Here is a 10,455-nt window from a genome sequence, read left to right on the forward strand (position 1 = left end):
ATTTTATGTGATAGGCTTCATCTTCATTCAATCTTCATCTTCACAAACCCCCCAAATTAACATATCAAACCCTAAAACTAATCCAAACTTATAATATCATATAAATAAAATGAAAAACACTATTCGTGTAACCATTTCTATATTAGTACATAAAAAACACTTTAAAAAAACAAATCGATCAAACTTATTGAAAAAAATCGATCGAACTTATTTGAGAAAAGAATTATTGTACGAATATATTATGAACTTTCAAGTTTCTGCTTTCGCTCATCATACAATTCAATATAATTAGTTCTTTAATTTTTTATGTAATATAATAATATTTAATAATAATATGTCCAAATATTGAATAACACATCTTCACCTAAATTTTACAATCGGTGAAGGTTAAAAATGCAGTACTGTCAACAACATCAACCTATGATATGAAGATCTGGTAACCTCCCAAAATCCGAGAGCAAAAACACCCAATTGGACGTCAACATTAGCAGTACCATCGCCATTGCACCCGCCTCCGTCGCAATCGATACTCGAATCACCACCACGAATTCAACATTTCAGATCTGGTGGTGTTCATCTCGATTTCGTCGGACGATGAAACCAGGGGAGGTTGAGAAACGGTTTTGATTGCTTCAAAACCGGTGGATTTTCCTTTTCAGATCCGATTTAATAATGACGAGGTAAACAGATATGTGAAGTTGCAGGGTGAAGAACAGATACGTTTGTTCAGATCTGGGTTTGTGATTCGACGACTAAAATACAATTTTGACGATGGTGGTTACAAACACGACTAAAATACGATTTTGATAATTTGTTACAATTTAACAAGAAGATAGGGTTGAAGTTTGGATTTGTTTTAGGGTTTGATATCTTAGATTTAGGGGTTTGAGAAGATGAATATTGAATGGATGAGGATGAAGTCTATAAAAAAGATATATTGACGAAAATACCCTCACATGAATGTCACATGTCATAAATTAACGTCTAAAACTAACACTTGTTGAACGGAAGGACGAGAGATGTATAAAGTAAATACAATAGGGACGAGGAATGCAAAAAAATAGTAAAAGGACGAGGAGTGTTATTTGAGGTAAACCACAGGGACGAGGAGCGTAATTATGTCAAAATTTAAAGTAGTAAGGAGTATTATTTTAAAAAATTTCATTAATTCTATTTTCTAGCAATCAGAAATTTTCTCTCTCCAGAATAATTTCTTCTCATTGATTGAAATACAAAGTGAACACTTGCAATAGGATATCCCAAAATGAAAATGTGGACATGGGACTGAAGGAGTAAAACTTAAAGTAGTAAGGAGTATTAATATAAATAAAAATGGAAATATACAATTTAGATTACGAAACATATCTCAGTTTTTTGTTTTGTTTTATAATCTTTAAATAAAAATAAAACTGACTGACTGTGAGTTAAGGTAAAAATTGTACATTAAAAGTAGTTAGAAAGTGGCAGTTAAATGTTAGAACCAACGAGTTTTTCACTTTTTATTTCTTTATTTATTTTCACCTTCTTCCGTTTTCTGGGTGTCGTAATCAATAATTTAACAATCCTCAGGTTCTGATCTTATCAGATCGAACCAGATCCGAATGGCACCAGAAACAAAATCATCAAATTCAGTTATTAATAACCATAATCATAGTAATAGTAAGATGATGACGATGAAAGGTAGTAGTAGTAGCGGCGGAGTTCGTGATGCAAAAACTAAATTCGATCCTTCTGTTATCAAAAACAGAGTTGTTACTAGTAGCTCAACCAAGCAATCAATTGATTCCAAAACTCAGGTATTAATACTTTCTATTTATAGATGCTCTTATGTTGAATTCGATCTTTCCTTTATATTTTACTTTAATTTAATAATTTTGATGTTTTTTATGTTGAATTGTATCCACTAATTAATTAATTAGGTGTTTGAGTGATGTGTTTGTCCTAAACTGGTTTAATTTTGGAAACTTTGTACTTTAATTTGATACAAAATTGATTATTGAAATTGATACAAAATTACTTATTACTTTAATTGATATCATCTGATAATATCAATTATATATATGTTGAATACTCGTTCTGCAAACTTGTGTTGAATGAGGTTGTTTATTTTTGTGATGAAAGGCAAAAGGAAAATCGGTTATGACTTCTTCCAAAACAACAACAACAAAAACGAAAACGACAGTTAGAACACGAGAGAAGAAAGTTTACTCTTTGCCTGGGCAGAAGTTTGATGTTCCAGAAGAGGTACGTTTGTACGCATTGCAACAAATGTTATTCATTTATTCGTTATGATTAATTTGTAGTATTTACGTTTTGTTTAATTTTCATGTTTCAGCGTGAACCTTTGAGGATCTTTTATGAGTCGTTGTCTAAACAGATACCTTCTAGCGAAATGGCAGAGTTTTGGTGAGTTAATTCGTTTCGAATATAAGCGAACTAATCGTGAATTTATGTTTGGTTGAACCAAAAAACGTACCCTGTATGATGTTTACAAACATACCAAGCAATCAGATAGTAGTAGGGTGTTTCGTATGTATGTTAATGTGATAAGTAGTTTTGAGTCTTTTAGCTTATATACTAATGATGATTCTGTGCTTTTTTCACTGTAATCATGTATTGTTACAATGTAATCTTCTAACGAACTAATGTAGACAACTAGACATTTAAGTAAAACAGAACCTAAATGTCTGATATGGGTTCACTAACATTAGCAGTATTAGAAACCATTCTATAATAACATAGAGGTTATTACATATTCAGTACTTTTTGGCAAGATTTGCATCAGTTAATCTCAGCATAATAGAGAACTAAGGCATTGTTTTTTTTTCTTTTTTTATGTTTTGTCTGTAGACCATGTTTGTAGAGAAGATGTGGCATAAATAGTGAAGACTGTTTGTTTTTATGTCTGCGAAATAACTTAATCTGTCTTTAGCACTAAGAAGCATATTTTTAAGTCTGCCAGTGTCCAGACAGAATAAGACATTATTTTATCTTATGTCTTCTAGAAAAACAAACAAAATGTGTGCGGGCACGCAGACATAAGACATAATAAGATCTGCAAACTGAAAAACAAACAACACCTAAGTGTGTATTCTGTTTTGTTGCATCTGAATGTGAATGTGTAGGTTGATGGAACATGGCATGTTATCACCAGAGAGGGCAAAAAAGGCATACGAGAAAAAACAAAGGAGACAAAAGGAAATACGAATGGGAACACCAATCAAATCTCCTCCAAGTAGACCCGAAAGTTCAAAGAGGCCCCAACAATTATCGCCTCCGAGTAGAGTTGAAAGTTCAAAGAAGCCACAACCAATTCCCGTCTCAAAGAACGGGGATGCAAAAGCGAAGACGCGAGTTATGAACGATAGTGATGATGATGATGATTTTGTTCTGAGTCATAAGAGGAGGAAAGGGTAAAAGTATTTCCTTCAACTGCCTGCAGTTTATATAGAAATGGTTAAACGCTGAGACTTTGACTGTTGAATTTAAAGCAAATAATGATTGTACTGTAGTAATCACATACATGGATCAATACATTATTTCCTGTTCTCTACTTAATAGAAAAATAGTGCTCATTAGTCGCATATTTATGCATCTGCTTAACAGAACTAAAATTCTACCAAAGCCAAAACAAGTTGTCATGGAATTGAAGTATTATTGTTTGGTTAAAGCAAACTAAATGTTTATTTGAGACGATGATAGGTCGTTACAACCTGATATCCTGGATATGAAACATTAATTTGGGCATGCAAGAACACACTATTGAATAACAAATGAATCTTTATACTTGCATTTCAAATCAATTGACGAATTAATCTAACAAATTACAAGTTAAACAAGAAAGTGAAATAATAATCAATCTCTACAAGATACGTAGTTAAATTAACCCCCACAATAGTCTTGATCACCATCTTGATCATTACGCATGATGTTACTATTTTCATCATCTTGGCTAATATACGCCGATAGATTAATATACTTCTCTTGTTCAGCACGATCTCTCCATCGAGCTCTACACATGACACAGCTCGTTGATCGTCTTCTACTACTTCTCTTCCATGCCAACAAACACTCTTCATGAATCGGATTCTTACACGTACCACACGCCACCAATTTCCGCTCTCCTCTCCCCATATCCTCCAAACAAATCGGACAATTTGACCCCTCTTCCGCCTGTATGGCGGGCCCCTTTCCATCCGGATGAGTTGCAACACGTTGCAGATACATTTCTCGAAACCTTTGTCTAATAACAACGCCAGCAACAGTATCAAGTGAAACGGGGGATGATAGTAAACGAGTTAGTTGATTGATGTGCAGAGTGGTGCGCCATAAACATGGGTCGTCTAGGGATATAGAGAGGACATGAATGTATACGAAAAGAATGTGTTTGCATGGGGTGGTGCGGTCTGGGCACGTGCATGATGGAGTGGTTGAAAGGTTAACGGTGTAGACGTTTCCTGTAGCGCCTAAAATGAAGAAATCGGAGTTGGAGCGATGGAGGAGAAGGAGACGGTGTTCGAGTGCACGGAGGACACGTTCGGTGAGTGGTTCGGGTGGGTATTGGTAAAGGTCTGGTGGTGGAGGTGGTGGTGGAGGTGGTGGTGGTGATGAGGTTGAGGGATGTAAAGGGTCCATTTTTTGGGGGTTTTTTGGTTTAGTTTTTGGTTGAGGGATGAAAAAGATCCATCTGGGTTTTGTGGTTTTTAATTTTTGGTTGAGATGATGTGTGAGATTAAGGAGTTGGGTCCGTTAATTGTATGTACATAAAGTAGATTCTTAAAGGAGACGTGAAGGGGAGGTGGAAGAATAGGTTCGTTAACGGGATAAGTTAACGGTTGCCTCGTTAAAATGAGTTTGAGGTTCTCCGTAAGGCAAGTCAAGAATATACATACATGAGGGTTTTGAGTATCAAGGTATTCATTTGATTTAAATATTTAGTTGATGAATAGTTAGACGTTTGATCAACTCTAATCAATTTTAACTGAATAAATTTGATTTTGATTTTTTTTTTTCGAAAGGCAGAAATTTGATTTTGATAAATACAATTAGACTGATGCGGTGAAACAATACCTTTATTTATGAACGGATTGAGTTGTTTTATTACACGAATTGATTTATTGTATATATATGGTATTTTAACGATTTTAGGTTGGTTTCAAACATATATAGGCAACTGGTCATATCCGCGTAGTTTAGTTTGTAGGTAAATTCGATTCGTTCCACAGGGAGATGGAGTGTTTAATGGTTTTTAATAATCTTTGAAGTCAAACTTATTTAAAGGGGGTTTTGGATTAGGAATTTATAAAATAACAATAATGGAAAATAACTGTAACGACCCGTCAAAATCGCTATTGATGCGGCACGTTAATCATTGATTCCACAGTGAGGTTTTGACCTCTATATGATATGTTTTGATAAAATATTGCATTCATTAAAATAAGTGACTTTCTAAACATAGAAAGTTATAAACATGTGGGCGAATGCTTAGGTATAAGCAAAACCCCAAAATACATAAGTCTTTAATTTACAGGTTGACATCACAGTCTAATTATTTATTACACAACGCAGTTTTATTTTGAATGCAATAAACTTTGTACAAAGCATGAGAGACTCCATGCAGGCAACAAGCACATCACAGCGGAAGCATTCTAAGGACCTGAGAATAAAACATGCTAAAAAGTCAACACGGATGTTGGTGAGTTATAGGTTTAATTGCTCGAGTCATAATCATATATAAAGATAGACCACAAGATTTCATCAAAAGTTTATCAATAGATTCTACGTAACAGAGCACCCTGGTAACTAAACTTAACGCTATAGTGATAATTACCCCATTCGTTTTAATACGCGCAAACCAACGTGTCTTAAACTCAAATAACATACGTCCGTTAAAAGGCTAGCGCTCTAGCTCGGACGGGGATGTCAAGCCCTATGGATCCATATACAATTATTCGCGCCCACCAGTCCATATCCTATGTACTGGCAGCTACTAGTTACCAAAGCTAAGGGATTTTCGGTTTAACTCAGTGTAGAATTTTGTATGTACTTGTGTCTTATTGCGTTTAAAATAAATTGCATGTATTCTCAGCCCAAAAATATTTAAAGTATTTAAAAAGGGAGACTATAACTCACAGTTCAATATTGCGATTCAATATTGTAGGCAAATTGCGTAGACGTAATGATGGTAGACGACTGTATGGTTGGTCTTGGATTCAAGAACAATACCCAATATTTCCTTATTTTAAAACGGTTTGAAACCCGAATTAAAAATACCCTCGAATATACTTTATTATTATTAAACTTAAAATTAAAATTATAATTATAATTATAAATATAAAATTTACGTACATAAATATTTATGAAAAATTTCGTCGAGCAAAACTGACCTTTTATAGTACTTTTCGATTTACTGTAGCTCATGCGATCGCATGAGTTTTCAGTATTTTTGCCATGCGATCGCATGGCCACCTTTTCTGTTTTTGTTTGCTAGTTCGTCGACATCAAATAGTGTTTACTGTAGCAAATAGTGTGTTACTGTAGCAAATAGCGTGTTACTGTAGCAAATAGTGCTTTACTGTAGCAAATAGTGTGTACTGTAGTAAATAGTGTTTACTGTAGCAAATAATGTTTTACTGTAGCAAATCACTGTAGTACTGTAGCAAAATACGGTTTCAATGTAGCAAATAGTGTTTTACTGTAGCAAATTGTGTTTTACTGTAGCAAAGTAATTTTTACTGTAGGAAAGTCGTTTTTACTTGTACATATATATATACATACATATAATTGTTCATGAATCGTCGAGAGTAGTCAAAAGTAATTGTATATATGTAACAGTTCTAAAATTTTGAGACTCAATCTAACAGACTTTGTTTAACGTGTTAAAATAATAAATCGTATAGAGAATTGGTTTAAATAAGTCAAAAATTTTCGGGTCATCACAGTACCTCCCCGTTAAAGAAAATTTCGTCCCGAAATTTTGAGTAGTACCTGTTTCATGAGCGATATCAGTGAACAAATGTGGATACTTTTGCTTCATCTGATCTTCACGTTCCCAAGTAAACTCTGGTCCTCGTCTTGCGTTCCAACGAACCCTAACTATCGGTATTTTGCTTTGTTTTAATTGTTTGACCTCACGGTCCATGATTTCAACAGGTTCTTCGATAAAATGGAGTTTATCATTGATTCGTATTTCGTCAAGAGGAATTACGACATCCTCTTCAGCTAAACATTTCTTCAAATTTGACACGTGAAATGTGTTGTGAACACTACTAAGTTCTTGCGGTAGCTTTAATCGATAAGCAATTGTTCCAATTCTTTCGGTGATTTCAAAGGGTCCTACGTACCTAGGACTTAGCTTTCCTCGTTTACCGAATCGTACAACGCCTTTCCAGGGTGACACTTTCAACATGACTTTGTCGCCCACTTGAAATTCTAGCGGTTTTCTTCTTACATCAGCATAACTCTTTTGGCGACTCATGGCCGTTTTCAATCGCTGTTGTATTTGAATGATCTTTTCGGTGGTTTCATGAATAATTTCTGGTCCAATAAGTTGTCTTTCTCCTACTTCACTCCAACAGATAGGAGATCTGCACTTTCTACCGTAAAGTGCTTCAAATGGCGCTGCGTTGATGCTCGTATGATAGCTGTTATTGTATGAAAATTCTGCCAACGGTAAGTGTCGATCCCAACTGGTTCCAAAGTCAATCACGCATGCCCGTAACATGTCTTCCAATGTTTGTATTGTTCTTTCACTTTGACCATCTGTCTGTGGGTGATAAGAGGTGCTCATATCTAATCGAGTTCCCAATGCTTTTTGTAATGACTGCCAGAAACGTGATGTGAATCGGGTGTCGCGATCAGATATGATAGAGATGGGTACACCATGCCTGGAAACTACTTCCTTCAAATATAGGCGTGCTAATTTCTCCATACTGTCTGTCTCCTTTATTGGTAGAAAGTGAGCTGATTTAGTTAGACGATCAACTATCACCCAAATAGTATCATGACTACTTGCAGTCCTTGGCAATTTCGTAATGAAATCCATGGTTATTCTTTCCCATTTCCACTGCGGAATTTCTGGTTGTTGCAGTAATCCTGACGGCTTTTGGTGCTCAGCTTTGACCTTTGCACACGTTAAACATTTGCTTACATAAGTAGCAATTTCTGTTTTCATATTAGGCCACCAATAAAACTTCTTGAGATCGTGGTACATTTTTCCGTTTCCTGGGTGAATTGAGTACCTCGTTTTGTGTGCTTCATCCAGTACTAGTTGCCTTAGGTTACCATGTTTTGGTACCCATATCCTACCAGCAAAATACAGGGTTCCATCGGCTTTTTCTTCAAGTTATTTTTCTAACCCTTTGCTTATTTTGCCTTTTTCGTTTTCTTCTTTTAAAGCCTCTAACTGTGCTGCTTGAATTTGCTTTGTGAGATCAGTACGAATTGTAATATTCAAAGCTCGGACCCTAAGAGGTTTTACTCTTTCTTTTCGACTTAGGGCATCAGCTACAACATTAGCCTTTCCGGGGTGGTAACGGATTTCACAATCGTAATCGTTTAACAACTCTACCCAGCGACGTTGCCTCATATTGAGTTGTTTTTGATCAAAAATATGCTGAAGACTCTTATGGTCGGTGTACACTGTACACTTGGTGCCATATAGATAGTGTCTCCATATTTTGAGTGCAAAAACTACTGCTCCAAGTTCTAAATCGTGCGTCGTATAGTTCTTTTCATGAATTTTTAGTTGTCGTGAGGCATATGCGATGACTTTTGTGCGTTGCATTAATACACATCCTAAACCTTGGCGTGAGGCATCACAATAGATCACGAAATCATCATTTCCTTCCGGTAATGACAAAATGGGTGCAGACGTTAACTTCTTCTTTAATAACTGGAATGAGGATTCCTGTTCTGTGGACCAATCATACTTCTTTCCCTTTTGAGTCAATGCAGTTAAGGGTTTGGCGATTCTAGAGAAATCTTGAATGAATCTTCGGTAGTAACCAGCAAGACCTAAGAATTGGCGAATTTGTGTTGGAGTCTTCGGGGTTTCCCATTTACTAATGGCTTCGATCTTGGCGGGGTCAACTTTAATTCCATGTTTACTGACAACATGGCCCAAAAATTGTACTTCTTGTAACCAGAAATCACACTTCGAAAATTTTGCGTACAATTCTTCTTTCTTGAGTATCTCCAGTACCAGTCTTAAGTGTTGCTCATGTTCTTCCTTGTTCTTCGAGTAAATCAATATGTCGTCGATAAAAACAATGACAAATTTGTCTAAATACGGTCTACAGATGCGATTCATTAGATCCATGAATACTGCTGGAGCATTAGTTAATCCAAAAGGCATGACTAGAAACTCATAGTGACCGTAACGGGTTCTGAACGCGGTTTTAGGAACATCTTCTTCTTTCACTCTCAGTTGATGATATCCGGAGCGTAGATCAATCTTAGAATAAACACTTGATCCTTGCAATTGATCAAACAAATCATCAATCCTCGGTAATGGGTACCGATTCTTGATCGTTAATTTGTTTAATTCTCGGTAATCTATGCACATTCTCATAGATCCATCCTTCTTCTTGACGAACATAATAGGAGCACCCCAAGGTGAAAAACTAGGACGAATAAATCCACGGTCCGATAATTCTTGCAACTGGTCTTGTAATTCTTGCATTTCTGAAGGTGCAAGTCTATATGGAGATCGGGCTACAGGTGCAGCTCCTGGTATGAGATCAATCTGGAATTCTACACATCTGTGTGGAGGTAGCCCCGGTAATTCTTCTGGAAATACTCCGGGATATTCTCTTACAACCGGCATGTCATTAATGCTTCTTTCTTCAGTATCGATCTTCTTTACATGTGCTAGAATAGCATAACAACCTTTTCTTATAAGTTTCTGGGCCTTCATACAGCTGATAAAGTTCAGCTTTGAGTTGCTCTTCTCCCCATAAATCATTAATGACGTTTCATCCTTACGAGGGATGCGAATTGCTTTCTCAGCGCAAACAACTTCCGCTCTTGTTTTGGACATCCAGTCCATGCCAACGATTACGTCAAAACTTCCTAATTCTACGGGTATCAAATCGATTTTGAAGGTTTCACCAGCGAGATTCATTTCGCAACCATGGCAAATTTTATCGGCTTTTATCAGTTTACCATTAGCTAATTCAATAGTATATTTATCGTTTAGAGGTAATGATGCACATTTTAGTTTAAAACTAAAGTCTTTACACATATAACTTCTATCAGCACCCGTATCAAACATAATAGAAGCTAGTTGATTATTAACGGTAAACGTACCCGTGACAAGATTAGGATCCTCACGTGCTTTACTGGCACTAACATTAAATGCCCTCCCACGTGCGGGTTCTTTGTTCTTCTCCTTATCAGGGCATTGATTTATAAAGTGACCAGACTTCCCGCATCCAAAACATTTCTTGACATCGG

General features: G+C 36.0%; 2 protein-coding genes across 2 annotated transcripts; one reads left to right on the forward strand and one right to left on the reverse strand.

Moving 5' to 3' along the window:
• The first annotated feature begins 1,474 nt into the window (after positions 1-1,474).
• On the forward strand, positions 1,475-3,598 carry LOC139857387 (uncharacterized). The gene is made up of 4 exons (XM_071846135.1): positions 1,475-1,796; positions 2,122-2,244; positions 2,336-2,406; positions 3,126-3,598. Exons 1-4 carry the CDS (start codon positions 1,602-1,604, stop codon positions 3,415-3,417), a joined length of 681 nt encoding a protein of 226 aa, XP_071702236.1. The 5' UTR covers positions 1,475-1,601; the 3' UTR covers positions 3,418-3,598.
• Positions 3,557-4,733, reverse strand: LOC139857386 (uncharacterized). The gene has a single exon (XM_071846134.1). The coding sequence runs from the start codon at positions 4,633-4,635 to the stop codon at positions 3,883-3,885; it is 753 nt and encodes a 250-aa protein (XP_071702235.1). The 5' UTR covers positions 4,636-4,733; the 3' UTR covers positions 3,557-3,882.
• Between the last annotated feature and the right edge of the window lie 5,722 nt (positions 4,734-10,455).

The sequence above is a fragment of the Rutidosis leptorrhynchoides genome, chromosome 7 (assembly GCF_046630445.1).
Source record: "Rutidosis leptorrhynchoides isolate AG116_Rl617_1_P2 chromosome 7, CSIRO_AGI_Rlap_v1, whole genome shotgun sequence".
NCBI lineage: Eukaryota > Viridiplantae > Streptophyta > Magnoliopsida > Asterales > Asteraceae > Rutidosis > Rutidosis leptorrhynchoides.